At 42.4% G+C, this 16,487-nt stretch overlaps 1 protein-coding gene across 5 annotated transcripts in view; it reads right to left on the reverse strand.

The window, feature by feature from the left end:
* Nucleotides 1–3,360: 3,360 nt before the first annotated feature.
* The window catches only part of LOC126478914 (uncharacterized), a 90,107-nt gene continuing 76,980 nt past the window's right edge, over nucleotides 3,361–16,487 (reverse strand). For 4 of the 5 annotated variants that reach the window (XM_050103745.1, XM_050103741.1, XM_050103744.1 and 1 more), the window contains one exon: nucleotides 3,361–3,583. In XM_050103745.1, the coding sequence (XP_049959702.1) occupies nucleotides 3,521–3,583 (63 nt within the window). In that variant the 3' untranslated portion in view covers nucleotides 3,361–3,520. Of the gene's footprint in view, nucleotides 3,794–5,092; nucleotides 5,444–10,887; nucleotides 10,924–16,487 lie in introns of those variants that run through there. The other variant, XM_050103739.1, reaches the window with a different exon arrangement.

Genomic DNA, 16,487 nt, shown 5'->3' on the forward strand with positions numbered 1-16,487 from the left:
CTCAACCATTTTCGAAAAATCGAGTTTAAAATTTTAGGTGCTCTTATATACGTCGTACGGGCGCTGCTATTTAAGGATTTCGCAGCCGAATGAGTCAACGTCCGTTTTCTATAAGCGCGAGGCCTGTGAACTGAACATCGCTGCTGGTTTTTGTTTTGTTTTGGTTTGTTTTCGTTACCACGTAAGTCTGACAACAGATATAACTGGTACGCCACGAAATTATGTGGTAAGCGACATCTGTTTTGGAATATAAAATACTTTCCTTTTTTGCTATAGGCGCGTTGGAAAAATTTTGCATATGCAAAAACTCGACGTTCATTACAATTGGTGTATAACATAATGATTTTGTTTCGATTGTTTCTATGAGCAATATCAACTTGACTCATGCAGTGATCCATAGGCTACACACTGTACTAGTTACAAATGAAGATACACTAATATAAATAAAATGACTGTACTGCTTCTACTGAAAGTTCTTGTGTATGCTTTTTATTTCCAGTCTCCTTACGAAATTTTCTCTCTTTTTTTCACGATGAAAATCACGAAAATAATACCTGAATCATTACGTATCGATAAGCTGCGCTGTCAGAATAAATTTGTTGGCAGATTTACGCGACAATGAAAAGGAAAAGAAGTGCAGGCAGGTATATTCAATCCAGAGACATTCCACTTTTGAAACACGTGCTTAGCGCTCGGCTGTGGGCCCCTAGAGCACTAGCGACTGCAAAGCATATAAATAAGCGAAAAAGTTTCAAACTCGACTTTCTCGAAACGTTGAGCGTTGCGTCATTCTGTTGACATATACTGAAGACCTAGTCGCGCCCCAAACATCGTGTCAACAGGAACCAAATCAGTGTGAGGAAGGTCTTACGGTTCCCTACTTAGTACTAGTCTGCTATCTGAGCTCTTGATATGAATATAATTGCTCTTCCTTCCCGGAAATAATTAATCTTCCTACATATAACATATCATCTTTCCCGTGGTAATGCATGCTTTTACAACCATATATTTGTTCTCTGGTGACTCCTGCTTTGCCATACTGTGCTTAATCCGTTGCTTCGTTTGCTGCTTTTCTATAATTTCTCCTTTCTTCAACAATATTAAATACCTTGCGTATGATACCCGTTTCTTCACTCTGCTACCTACACTGTATAATTTCTCAAACCCAACAATTAATTTTCTAGTCTTCCTATCCACTCTTTCATTCTATTCACGCGAGGTGGCTAAGTGGTTAGCACACTGTACTCGCATTCGGGAGGACGACGTTCCAAAACCGCGTCTGCTTTTCCTGATTTAAATTTTCCTTGATTTTCCTAAAGCGTTTCAGGCAAATGCCGGAATGGTTCCTTTAAGGGGCATGCTCGACTTCCTTCCGTAATCCGATAGGACCTATGGCCTTGCTGTTTGGTACCTCCCCTCTTACTCTCCCCCCTTCCCCCCCCCCCCCCCCCAATCGCCTCCGAATCAACCAACCAACCAAACATTCCATTCATACGAAATATACCCTTTAGAACTCCCAAAAATCATAGGCTCTATCAGTTTATCCTGGTCCGATCTCTTTAAACTTCTAGGTTTCTTCAGTTCTTTTACAATGCCTTTATATAATATGTCTGAAACTATCAGGTATCTCCATGGCTCTTCCATGTATATGACCTTTATTAATTATTTTAATACGATGTGCTTGCAATGATTAAATTGTACCCTCGAAAGTATTCCACACCTTTTTTTTCTTTCATTCGTGTCACTCTTAATTTGTGCTATGCTGTCATTCTATTTTCCTAGCTTCTTTTTCCTACGACTGAATCCGAAACCCCGTCAGCACTAAATTTTATTCTCTTTTTGTGAACTGAGTAGTTCGTGTTATTTCATCATGTATTCTCTAAATGTCTTAATAACAACAAAATATTACTTTAAATAATGTTTTTCATGCTCCTGTCACACTAAAGTGTCATACTGTTCTACACTAAGCCGGCCGCGGTGGTCTAGCGGTTCTAGGCGCTCAGTCCGGAACCGCGGGACTGCTACGGTCGCAGGTTCGAATCCTGCCTCGGGCATGGATGTGTGTGCTGCCTTAGATTAGTTAGGTTTAATTAATTCTAAGTTCTAGGCGACTGATGACCTCAGAAGTTAAGTCGCATAGTGCTCAGAGCCATTTGAACCATTTGTTCTACACTTTTAGGTAGCTTCTGAGTAGCTGTGCACTAAGAGACTTTTCATAGGGTCTTGTATGATATATGTGCGGGGCGGTCAATTAAATTACCGAATCCCGACCACAACAGGGTTGTGGAATATTTCTATTCAAAAGTAATCACAACATGCGTTAAGTCATTTTTTCCACGGGGAGAGGAGTTGAGACGTCGACGGCGTCGGCCGCTGGTGGGTCCAAATCCGGACCCACTCTTGCGCTTTCTCGTCCTTGTAATAGTGGTAAGCTGGTAAGCTCCTAGGGGACCAAACTGCTGAGGTCATCGGTCCCCAGGCTTACACACTACTTACCCTAACTTAAAGTAACTAAGAACAGCACACAGGAATGACTCAAACCTCCGACGGGGAGAGCCGCGCGAACCGCGGCAAGGCGCCTAGGACCGCACGGCCCTCGTGCTACTGAAACCGACGTCCACGAATTCCTGTCTTCGGGTTGCCGACGGTGTGGAAATCTCACGGTGAACTAACCGCGCTAGAAGAGCGTTGCACTGTTCCCATCGAAATTGCTGACGTGCAGACTTCATCTGATTGGCAGTGTGGGGGGCGGGCGTTATCGTGCAACAAGATGATTATGTCTGATGGAATTCCTAAGCGTTTTGGCTTTAAGTCTCGTCGTAATTTCTATAAAGTGTCTTCATAGCATTGCACATTGACAGTGGTTCCACAATCAAGGAATTCGAGGAGCAGAGGGTCCCTAGCATGGCTACGCTTGAGAGATTTGTTTGAGAAACGCTGGAATATCCTCCCTACAGACCGGATCAATCACTGTGATTTTCACATCATGGGCGACCTGAAGAATAACATGTGTGGACGTTGGTTTCAGTTGGACGAGAAAGCATGATAGTGGGTGGGTTTGTGGATCTGCCTGCGACAGACGGCTTTCTACAAAACTGGACTTGATCTTGTCACCACCCAGTGGCATAAGTGTCTTGAGGTTTGGGTGCTTACTTTTGAATGAGACTAATTTATGATCCCATTGTGGAGGGTGAACGGTGTTCATTTGATTGCCCCTCATGGTACATAACTTCAATAGCATGTAACAGCTGTTTAAGTGCATGCAGCTGCTTAACTGAGTGCTACTGGAAGAATAAATTCCTTGAATAATAATGCAATTATGGAATCGTTGTATGATTTATGAGACGAGAACTCTGTAAATGATGAAAAATCACTTTATTATCCACTGCGTGACCTACAATAGTAGGCAAAAAGGACATAAAGTATAAAACATTGAGCATTGCTGCCAAGTGGTTTAATCATCATAATTATGATACTGATGGCAATGGTTTGTCGTGGGATCGCGGTACAGGCAAGTAACCTAGTTGATGCGCACAAGCTCTGGTTGTTTGTAAGAGTAGATGGGAGCACCGGCAGGATGCAGGTCCTGGTACTGGAAGCGCGCCAGGTAGCCGGAGGTGAGCGCTGGCTGCTGCAGGGCAGACAGTTCACTGGAGGCGGCGCGCTGCTGCTGGGGGGCGGCGGAGACGGGGGCGGGTCCGTGGGCGTAGGCGATGCGCTGCAGGCGGCCGTCTGGCTGCAGCACGTAGTACACGCCGCTCTCCTCCGCCTCACGGAGTGCTGCGTTCCCGTACTGTTGGCATGGGCAGCATGTTACTTTAAGGTAACAGGGAGACAGATTTTTTTTTAATATCAACTGTACAGAGGTAATGTAGTGATTACAGACTGAATTACAAACCTGTTGAAATGATCATTTGTGGCAACAATTAGAAACAGATCAATAACTATTATTTATATTAAATAAAAGTAGCTGCAGTTCCTCATCCAGTTATTGTACATTTGTCTAGTTTGCTAATTCTAGTTCTAGCGCAAGACATGTCCAGAAATGCACGTGTGAATGATTATTTTCATTTCTCTTAATTATTTGTTTCTCGAGTGAAATTATCCGTTTTTGATGGACATCTGTCTATTCAAGATCTAAGAAATAAGGTAACATAAAGCGAACTTCAAGCTGGAGGTTTGTTTGAATGTTGCAGTGCGTAGACAACATCGTATTCGATAAGCTATGTGCATGTCTTCATCTGGCTGCAAAAATGACATAGAAACTTGTTATAGGGCGAACTGCAATTCAGTGGTATCTGAACCATGGTTCTACTTCGCCTTAATCACGTATGTAAATCATTTCCAGAGTTGAAAAAACTGAAGAAAGAGTTACTCTATAATGTGAAGGAGATCAGAATCGAAATTTTTAGTATGTATCATATTTAAAAAAAGAAAACTCTGTTTGGGAAGATTTCTTATTTTATCTAATTTCGAATGGACCACACTCATATACTCCTAATTTACGTGAAATTTGTGAAGCAGCTTAAGTGACGAGGCGAGAAAGCAGTCAAACCTCGACATAGAAACTTGACACACACATACACATAGTGGGCTGTTTAGAATTCAAACTGACCAAACACACATTATGTGTTTGGTGTGGACTTGGCTACGTGCTAGGTCTCTTAGATCAGCGATATGTATGTTAAGCGATGTTAGTAGGCCCTTAGACGAAATATAGTACCTCTGAAAATGCAGCTGATAGCAAAAAGTTGTTTCCTCACGAGAAACTGAGGTCTAAATATCCAAAAGTTAATGGTTAATGAAAACCACGTCACCTGTGTTATTACAAATGTATTGTGTGACAACGAGTTTTGTTCATAGGACATCCCCCTATATTGCAGTGTTGTGCTAGAGTCATCAAGCAACTGGTCTAGTTGTCGCATATAGTGTTAAATACGAAATCGAAAACACTGATCATAAACATTCTTTCGACCGCCTGGAGGAAGTATGGCGAGCAGGCAAGGCGTGCTGCAAACTGTACGCTGTGTCAGTGTTTGGCCTTAGCTGCAGTGCTCAACACAATCGAGATGAAATGTGCTAACATACTTACGTTGTAAGGAGCTGACACAGTAGTGGTGGGGGCCTCAGTAGTGGTTGTGGCAGCCTCAGTCGTGGTGGGAGCGACAGTAGTGAAGCTAGGCAGGCGGTAGATGTCCGTCAGACGGGACGAGTCCTGCTGCGGAATGAAGAACTGCGGCCGGAAGACGGCAGCAGAAAATCCAGAGAAGGACTTTGGAGCCGCGAATGCCGGCTGCGCCTGTGACTGGGCGAATGCCTGTGGCTGCTGCTGCGGCTGAGTCTGGAGACGCTGAGGCTGGCGGAGGGGCGCTCCGTAGTTGGTGGAGGGTGCTTCACTCGCTGCCATCGCCGCTAGCGACGCCACAGTGTAGAGCAGTAGGGCCTGCAGCAGTTAATGAAAGGCCAGTGACAAACTAGAACTTTCATACGTATGAATTATTCACTAAGTTGCTTTACATAACAATTTTCGAGAGGAGTCACTGTTTCGGCAAGTTCTTCGAGATTAAATTTGGCATGGTATTACCCACGTTGAAAATAGGTACTTCAGTCTTTTATGTTTCATGTTTTTAGTTTTTTTGTGGTGGTGCATTTTTGCAAAGTATTGTATGATTATTCAAAATATTAATAAGTGTTTTGGAACCTTTACGACTATAAACTTAGCGTAGATTACGGTTTTGGTCACTGATTTTCTACGATAATACTGGTTCTTATTGTCCATTGAATTTCTTCGGTCTGGTATAGTTTCGTCGAAAATGACGTTTTAAGCTAGGAAAATCCCTTTAATACGTAGTGTTCGGACACCTTTGACTAAATTGTTGTTCTGCAAAGTATTTCTGTTCCCTTCAGTGCAATTTGTAAATGTTTAATTTCATTGCTAATAAGTCAATTTGTACGAGGTGTTTAAAATTTAGGATCAACTAACAAGAATGGTACAGAAGACAAGAACAACTATGTTTCATAAACCAAACATGTGTCAGACACATATATTGCGTGAGCACTAAGCACGCGTACATAATACGCGAGTGGACCATATAAAAATCGTTTTGCCTAACTTTATTACACCAAATGTTAGTCTGAGCTCTTCTACACTGAGTCAGTAAACAGCGGGGAACAGTAGTGCCGACATGACAGTTACTGTGTCACCATGGAGCGCTACACATTGGAAGAATTGCGAGACATACACTTCGTTTACGGTGCGGCTGAGGGCTCCATTAGACTTCTTTCCCTTGGGCTGCATGAAAGATGAGGTATATTCTATGCCTGTGGGCTTGGAGGCATAACTAGACTACTGGCCATTAAAACTGCTACACCAAGAAGAAATGCAGATGATAAACGTGTATTCTTTTGACAAATATATTATACTAGAACTGACATTTGATTATATTTTCACGCAATTTGGGTGCATAGGTCCTGAGAAATCAGTACCGAGAACAACCATCCCTGGCCGTAATAACGGCCTTGATACGCCTGGGCATTGAGTCAAACAGAGCTTGGATGGCATGTACAGGTACAGCTGCCCATGCAGCTCCAACACCATACCACAGTTCATCAAGAGTAGTGACTCGCGTATTGTGACGAGTCAGTTGCTCGGCCACCATTGACCAGACGTTTTCAATTGGTGAGAGATCAGGGGAATGTGCTGGCCAGGGCAGCAGTCGAACATTTTCTGTATCCAGAAAGGCCAGTAGAGGACCTGCAACATGCGTTCGTGCATTATCCTGCTGAAATGTAGGGTTTCGCAGGGATCGAATGTAGGGTAGAGCCACAGGTCGTAACACATCTGAAATGTAACGTCCACTGTTCAAAGTATCGTCAATGCGAACAAGAGGTGACCGAGACGTGTAACCAATGGCACCCCATAAAATCACTCCGGGTGATACGCCAGTATGGAGATGACGAATTCACGATTCCAACGTGTATTCATCGCGATGTCACCAAACACAGATGCGAGCATTATGATGCTGTAAACAGAACCTTGATTCATCTGAAAAAATGACGTTTTGGCATTCGTCCACCCAGGTTCGTCGTTGAGTACACCATCTCAGGTGATCCTGTCTTTAAAGCAGCATCAAGGGCAACTGCAGCCATGGTGTCCGAGCTGATAGTCCATGCTGCTGCAAACGTTGTCGAACTGTTCTTGCAGATGGTTGTTGTCTTCCGAACGTCCCCAATCTGTTGACTCAGGGATCCGTTACAGTCATGACGATAAGATGCCTGTCATCTAGACTGCTAGTGATACGAGGCCCTTGGAATCCAGCACGGCGTTCCATATTACCATCTTGAACTCACCGATTCCATATTCTGCTAACAGTCATTGGATCTCGACCAACGCGAGCAGCAATGTCGCGATACGATAAACCGCAATCACGATAGGCTACAATCCGACCTTTATGAAAGTCGTAAATGTGATGGTACGCATTTCGCCTCCTTACACGAGGCATCACAACAACGTTTCACCAGGCAATGCCAGTCAACTGCTGTTTGTGTATGAGAAATCGGTTGGAAACTTTCCTCATGTCAGCATGTTTTAGGTGTCGCCACCGGCGCAAATCTTGTGTGAATGCTCTGAATAGCTAATCATTTGCATATCACAGCATCGTCTTCCTGTCGGTTAAATTACGCGTCTGTAGAACGTCATCTTCGTGGTGTAGCAATTTTAATGGCCAGTAGTGTTGTAGCAAGAATTCTTGCAGTAGCCATACAAAAAAAGAACATACTGCGTGTTGTCCTACGAATGCGGAAGCCCCTTCTACGTCATACCACCTCTGCACTGAGGTTAATGATATTCACTTTGAACCTTTATTGTAATGCAATACGGAACAGAACAAAAGCAATAGCAGGCTTAACATCGTCTTAGTCTCCATCACGCAAAATACCTCCTGCATACTGAGTTCTCCAAAGATATGCTTTACGAAGTATATTCTTTTTGTCTCTGTCATCACCACTGCTGGTTTGGGCACCGTGTTTTTGAAAACTTCTATATTATATAATATAGGTGTGACTAATTATGTGTCCCTCTGGACCAAAGTGGAAGGGAGGTTCCTCGAGTCAGCTATTGCTGAATGTGGTGACAGAATGTAGACAGACATGAAATCAGACGCATATATAGTACTTTAAGCTGTGCCTGTCTGCAACTTGAGATTTAGTACAATGTCTTTAGGTTTCTTGGAGCTCAACAACGAGAAAATAAAAAATACTTAGTTCAACAACCCTTCTAAGATGAGATCCTTAGGCACTGAGCATCAGTATGCATTTGACAACAACGAGCTTTAAAATAACCCGTGACTTTTTTCTGAAGAGGCTATCTCGCCGTTCGCCTGAAGAGAGTGCGGGAAAAATCACGGAAAATCTAAATTAGTACCAGCAGATAGCTTGTTCCTCCTGATCGGGAGTCCAACACGCAATAGTTTGCGTCAGCTCACACATCCTAAATTGTACGTGATATCAGTATGACGGCGTATGTACTTAATTGATGTCGAGCATTCACAGAAAATGCACGCAATCGATTTCAGAATCCACACACCATCATAAGATATATAATTGAAAACAGAAACATATACAGCGACCTGCAGTATGGGCATGTTTCACTGAATAGCTATAGAAATGTTTTGTTTTTGTATACTTCTAAAGGTGGAATGCCTGTCCCGAAATCTGTCATCAATATTGTATGAATGACGAACATTAATAAAGCGGAGGTAGAGGAGACATCTAATCTTTCAAATGGCAACATACCATTCAGGCTTCTTCTCATCCCAGTTCCTTCGTGGATGGACTAGGATAATAAATACGAACAGTACGGAACTGAATCCCATCAAGATAGCTAACACCCAGTTTTTGATTCTTTACGTAATGTGAGAGTAAGTGAGCGGTGAATACTGATGTCAGTCATATCATACTCTGCTATTAACTTCGCTAAGACCGTGGTTAGTTAATTTTATGTCATGTGATTCCTCAATTTTATCTTCATTTGAAGCATTTCGGCTGCCACAGCTGCTTATGCGCCGGGTGACGGGAACTTTTGGAGTGCGTAGTGGAAGCCATGTGCAAATGGTACCACTGCCAAACACATCTGAGGTCATCAGTCCCGTAGACTTAGAACTAATTAAACCTAAGTAACCTAAGGACATCACACACAGCCATGCCCGAGCCAGGATTCGAAACTGTTGTCTTATCAGCTGCGCGGTTCCGGCCTTACGCGCCTAGAACCGCTTGGCCACGGCGGTCGGTGGACCTTAAACTGTAAACAAACACGCCCTGTAGTGATCATAGATCTGTGGAACGGTCAGTAGAGTGTTTTTACCTTAAAATGTTTCACAAATACAATAATAGATTATAAATAGGCCAGACTGAGTTCCTATGTTTTTTTCAGCTAATGGCGTCGTGATCTGATTCCCTCGAAATACGGTAAAAAAAACTTGGATTAAATATTTTGAATGGACTGGGTCTGTTCTTGAAAAGAAACCGGCAGAATGACTGAGAAGTGTTTGTAGTCTACAGAATATCGAAGACAGAACCTATGGCATTCAGTTCGTAAGGAAGCAGCTGGGGGCAAAGTGTCCCGAGATTTAACATGTGATCCGAACAAGCTGCAGATCGTATAACAGTCGAAGGAGAACGATTGCCACATGCGATTAATTGTGTCAGTAAATTATGACAAACATAAAAGAGGGCAATGGACTGGACAAGCTGGGCGTATCAGAGAAAGCCCATTTTCTTTTCATGGGTTAACTGAGTAATGAGAGCTACCGTTATTGGTCAGACAGCAACCCTAATGCAGTTCATGTACGCCCTTTACCCTTCAGCAAGTATGATGTGCAGTTTCGTCACACAGTGTCATCTGACCTTAGTTTTCCGAAAATGAAGAGAAGATCATAGTCGATGTCACTTCAGATTAGTATATTGAGATATTGCACACTTTTGTTGCACCTGCGATGAACAGTATTTTCTTTTTTTCTACAACTTGCAAAACCTGTTTCAAGAGGATGCCGCGACATCGCACACTGCAAGGCAATCAGTGGAAGCATTTCGAGAATTTTTCAGTATCCATGTCATCGCAAGTTTCGGCAAACATTCCCTGGCCCCCATGATCACCGGATTTGTCCGGTTGTGATTTTTTCTAGTGGGGCTACACGACTGGACTAAGAACATAAGATGAATTGAAACAAGGAAATCAAGACGAAATTTGTGATACCCCAGGTGAAATGTTGCAGCAATGAATGAGAAACGTCGAAGGCAGGTTGGTACAGTGCTTAGATACAGGAGGACACCATATACAGGACGTAATTTTTTATCAGAAATAATTAGTATTACTGAACCTTAAAAGGCAAATTGCAGTGGTTCAAATGCTGTCAACAAAGTTTTGTTGTTAGAATTTTTCTATTTTTATTGGGTGTTTCAAAATTCGTCGTTTTTCTGTTTTACACTCTTCTGCAAGGTACATAGAGAGCACTAGATAGTTACTATGCTTGATTTTTCACTACCTTTTGTTTTTATTGAACGTCTTCAGGCCCCAGGCACTTGTTTCCTGGCAAATTTTTGGTTTGCATTAACCTACCGGAACTGTTTTCATTACTGCCAAAAGCCTCTACACTTGACGTTGCACTTGAGTGACACTGGTTGTGAAAACTAAATGCATGTTTTTAATGGCTACTGAGATGCTCATTTACAAAGCTTTGTTGCTTACAGCACATTACTGGAGCGCCACCTCACAAATGTTATTCACTACAAGCAGGAAAACAGGCTCATGACTACGGACAGGGAAGTAAATATGCCAACAGAAAAGGTACCAGTGCTTGAAAGCGAAAATCGCCGACGCAAGGCACTCACCTGCATGGTTGGGTGATGTACTGGAAGCTCGTGGTGGACAGGACAAGTGTGGTGGCCAGCAGCGACGTGGGGTGGCTTTTATAAGAGACGGAGATCCTTTGCGGCTCTGCCAGGATGACGTCACATGTAAGCTCCCCGTTCGCGTCCGACAGTCGCGAGTTGCGCGACCACGGGTCACGGCCGCACCTGACTCGTTACTTCACGTTGGGCCATCGCAGTGTGGAACGTCTCGAAACACACCTCCAATCAAGGTCTTTGGTCTTGTGTTATCTCCTGAAATTAAATTACGTATTGACCCTAACCATTTTTTTCTCTCCGTCTAAGTATCTAAGATTATGTTTTAAGGCCTCCTTGACGACTGTTTAGGGAATCTACCGAAAATAAAACAGCTGGATGGCCTGCGGGGGATATCGGGCCCAGTTTTCGAATTGAGTCCATTGTTACCACTGTGTCAACTCAAGGAGTACTTCCGTGTATCAGTATATCACTGTTCAGTTGCAGAAATACAAGATGCTGATAGGTGTGACTATTATCGATATAGCAGTTTAATAAGTCGCATTTGCTAAATGTTGAGACGATTTAGTTACAGAAAAATCTAAAAACTTGTAGAGGATGACTTCTCAGAAGTCTCGTTTGGTTCTGGAGAAGTGGAGCAATACGTGAGGCACTCCAATGGCAGGTTACAGAAAGGCAGTTCTACATTTATAAAATCTTTCGTTCCACAGAAACTGTTTGACAGGGTTGACAAATACACAGCATGAAACACTGAAAGCAGAAGGCTACTAAAGATAAAGAACATAGGGAAGCACTAGTTGGGAAGGGGCCAAAGTTCAAAGTATATACCTGATATTATTCAGTCTGTGAACGGAGCAAGCTTAGAAGGAAACCAAGAAATTAGAAAAGGGGTTGGAAGTACATGGAGAAGAAACAAAACGTTCAGGTCAGCTGATGACATTGTAAATCTGTCAGTGACAACAAAAGAGCCATTAAGCGGAATGGCTAATGTCTAGAGAGAACGTTAGAAACTGAAATAGAACAAAGTTAAAGGAATGTTGTTCAATTAAATCAAGTGATGTTGGATGTGGCAGATTTGAAAATGAGACACCAAAAGCAGAAGATGAATTCTGTTATTTGAGCAGCAGAATAACTGCTGATGAGTTAAGTAGACAGGGTGAAAAACACAGACTGGAACAAGTAAGAAAAGTATCTCCGAAAAAGAGAAATTTGCGAACATGACTAAATACTACGGTGTCTTTTGCGAAGGCATACTCCAGATTTCTGGAAGCGCTTTGTGGATCTCTCCTTCATAGGCCAGGTGTGGACTACAGAAAGCTAACAGCTACTCGAGTAGCAGAGTATTTGTGGGGTCAACTTCCCTTTACTTCTTTTTTTTTAGGATAGGTGGTAGTTTGAGGTTCTCTGATGAACAATCATTAGTCGACTCGCAGATACCGAAATCAGACAGCATTCACAATAAAGACACCAAGAGTATCCAAGGTTTATTAGTAAATTATCGAAATATTCGTAACAAAGCTCCCGCATTTATTGCTCTCTATGAAACGTCTCGTTCTCAAATTACTCTAGAGACCGGGAGCTGACTGGAACCCTGGCCGGAAAGCTAAGAGATATTTAGTGACTCATTTACCATTCATCGAAAAGACGGATTACACGTCATAGGTGGAACTGTATTCATTACAGTTGACGCAAGTATTGTCTCTATTAAGATAAAATTTGAGTGTGATAGTGAAGATATCCGGACGTGTCTAACAAGTATAGGGGAAATCTACTTAATTGTCGGGTGTTCTTACGGGCCATCCGAATCTGCTGTGACAGTTTGGTCATTCAAACAAACAAACTGCTGCGGTCGCAGGTTCGAATCCTGCCTCGGGCATGGATGTGTGTGATGTCCTTAGGTTAGTTAGGTTTAAGTAGTTCTAAGTTCTAGGGGACTGATGACCTCAGATGTTAAGTCCCATAGTGCTCAGAGCCATTTGAACCATTTGAACAGCAGGCACACATCGTTCGTTGAAGGCACATTCGTAAACAGATAACATGGTACAATGCGCTCGTAATTTATAAAGCAAATTTCAGTTTACATTAACAATTTCTCTAACACAGTTACTGTTCACTCATATTTGCAATTCATTTAAAGTCCATAATAATTAGCAATTGCATCTGTTGTATCGTAAATGGTTAACTATGGGTGTAAAACTGAACTAACTTTTTGTGGTTTCTTTGTATGTGCTTGCTAATAGCATCTGAATTTTTGCATATTCTGGAATTCCGCAGTAGTGTGGAATTCAGTTAATGTTTTCAGTGTGCTAATGTTAAATACGAAGAATGAGGTATGCAATCGAAACTGCTACTTCTCCTGAAGACCTATGTACCTGTTCTTTATTAAACTACTTCGCGGATGTTCCTTCCAATTATGTCGACATTTCGTTAGGAATTGTGGAAACACCAGAAGAAAAGGAACTAATTCAGACAACTCTGTGAACTGTGGTGTGAACGATGATTTTTGTGCTAAATAAAGTCCAGAACAATAAACAAGGTTTCTTCTAACCCCAAGGAAACCATGTGCAATAATGGTTACAGTGAGAAAGACAAGGCTATAAACTTTTTGGTTAATCGAAGGTGGAGGAAATGCTTGTCTCGTAAAATATAAACATGAAATGTATGAATGGAGGAAACATTTACATGAAGTACAAAATATGCACCAAAACGAAAGTTGCAAATGTCTGAAAGAAAAACTATTCCAAAGGCTTAGAACTGCTTGTGAGAGCCAGTATATCGTAACGAGTGAGATCTACGAGACTGGGGATCTGAATTGCAAAAGAGATGAACATTGCTCATTTCATGGCTTCTTCGACTTGGTTAAACGTACTCAGGACATTATACGAAAAAAGAAGTCGCAAAATTACGTCGTTTGCCTTACCTAAACATGCAGAGAAGATGAAATAGATAATTTTCTTTAACTATAAGTCTTCTGACTGGCTTCATGTGGCCTGCCATGAGTTCCCCTCCTTTTCATCTCAGAGTAGCAATTTCTTCCCACGTCCTCAATTATCTCTTGCATGTATCCCAATTTCTGTTAGATCTAAAGTTTTTACCTTCTACAGCTCCCTCTAGTACCAAGGAAGTTATTCCCCGACGTCTTCACAGTTGTCCTGTCAAATTGTCCCTTTTTCTTGTCAGTGTTTTCCACATTTTCCGGTCTACGCCGATTCTGAAGAAAACTTCCTCGTTTCTTGTCTTAACTGTCGATCTTATTTTCAAAATTTTCCGAGGCACCACATAAAAAATGCTTCGATTCTCTCCTGTTCCCGTTTTCTTACGCCGTGTTTCACTGCCATACAATGCCACGCTCCAATCGTAAATTGTCAGAAATTCCTTCCTGAAGTTAAGGTTTCTGATTGATACTGGTGGACTTCTCTTAGCCAAGAATGCCCTCTGTGCAAGTGCTAGTCTACTTTTTCTGTCCTCCTTTCTCTGCATAGGTAGCAGAATTCCTTAACTTCATTTACCCTCTGACTAGTGGAAAATTAAGTACAATAAATAGAAGTGAAACATTTAGTATGTCCAGAAGGAGATTGTTAGAAGAAAACCTGTGTATCTGATACCACTTGATCTTGCGAGTCAACATTTATACTAGTTTCAGGGAAATAAAGAAATACTGGTGCGGTATTTGAATATATCCGAATCACCATGATGACATTGTTCCTTAACACTTCGCAGACGGAAGCACTGTATGAGGTATTAGAAAGGTTTCGCCAGGAGTGCAAGTCACGAATTCTGTTTTCAAACAAGCCGCACACATGAGATAGGTTAGTGATGAGCATTGGAAATGTCCATTTCAATGACGAAAAGCGTAATCAGGCATCACCTAACGTAAGGGTGGAAAAATTGACCATTCGCAGTATAGCCAACCGAATTCAAAGTTAGATTGTGTGAGTTCGTCCTTTCGGTACAACCAGACAGGGCACTTGATGTACAATTGGTCGGTACCAAAGGCGGGCAGACTTTGTGTCATACTGGTGCAGGCTGGTGTAGGAGACTACACGGCTTATTAACACACTGCAGTCCGTGTTATCTACTTTGAACCATGAACCAGGTTATTTATTATTGGACTCAGGGATCGGGGCGTCACTTGTGGATTCAAAATATCTATACCTTCCTGGTGTGCAGAGGACACACGTGTGGCGAAGGTTTGCCTGAATCGTAACATTCAGAGGTTGTCCTTGAGCTTGCTGTAATCGAACAGTTGAGCATGGATGTGCTCCTGAGATGCGAGCGATTTTTTGAGCGAACTGGACGGGTAATAAATTATGTAAAAAGGGTCATCATGTTTTACTTTAAGTCAGGTGAGCAGTTACTGTGGTGTAAACATAAGTGGTATCATCGGGAGTGCTCTGTGGAGGCCGAGCTGTCGCCCTTCAATACCATTTATGCGCAGAACAGATCGGGTTCTGTTGGAGGTCATGGGACGATATACGAAGTAATGGGCGACGGGCTGAGGCCAATTGGATACCGTACAAGGTTTTGATGACCGATTACTTTGAAGTACGACAGTCTCAATATCGTTTGCCACCATTAGAGAAATGAGGAAAAGTATTTGTTAACTTCCAGTTGAAAGAGAAATCTGGCCTTCATATTCACTTACGGATCGCCGATATTCAAGGTACCCAAGTGCAGAGTTCAATCAAAAGGTTATTCTGGAATCAGTACCACTGCCCGATCTCCATAAATGCTTCACATGATTTTCTGGCGTCCAGTAATTTACCATCTGAGCCACACCTGCCACCAGGTGTCTCTCGCAGATGAGTCCTAGGCACTGATAAAATTTTGCATAGATCGGAACCTGTTTGAGTATAGCCGTAGCAATTTCGGATTGGCCTTAGGGACAGCTGTACTGTCTCGAATTTCACCTTTCGTTCTGGGTGACCTAAAATTTAAAGGTTTCTATACCTCGAGCGATATCCTGGTTTATAGCAAAACTTCTAATGATTTCCTGGAACGTGTAGGATAAGTGCTTTGTCATCGACGTGAAGTGTGGTTAATGGTAAAAATCATCCAAAGTCAACTAGTTCAAAGGATATTTCTCGGTCATGCACTATCCGGCAAAGGTGTGAGAGCAGGCAATTCTCGAACGAGAGGAATGTATCTAGATTCATGGTCATGGCAAACTTTTTTGAAAACTCATTCCCAATTTCACATGGTAAAATATTTTGGAAATTCATTACCGTTTTCGCTCAGCTGGACACCCTCCGAAAGCAGCTGAGGGGCTAGGAAAAATATTTATGACGGAGAAACAGCAGACGTTCTTCGCTGCCTCGAATGCAGCATGTGTACTGGCCATGCCATATTTCTGCCGGTAGTTTTTCTTCGAGATGACCACATCTAACTCGGGTGCCGCAGCCGTGCTTCTCCAAGAAAAGGTAGAAAAGGGAAAACTTACCGGATATGCCTCTAGGCCATTATGAGCCATGTAGAACAAGTACTCTGAGTAAAAATTAGAGGAGTTGGCAGTACTACTTGGTTGGGGAAGCTTCAACTTTTAACTTTTAGAGACAGACAATGAGGCATTGACATGGATATTTGCT

The sequence above is a fragment of the Schistocerca serialis genome, chromosome 1, assembly GCF_023864345.2.
Source record: "Schistocerca serialis cubense isolate TAMUIC-IGC-003099 chromosome 1, iqSchSeri2.2, whole genome shotgun sequence".
Taxonomy (NCBI): Eukaryota; Metazoa; Arthropoda; class Insecta; order Orthoptera; family Acrididae; genus Schistocerca; species Schistocerca serialis.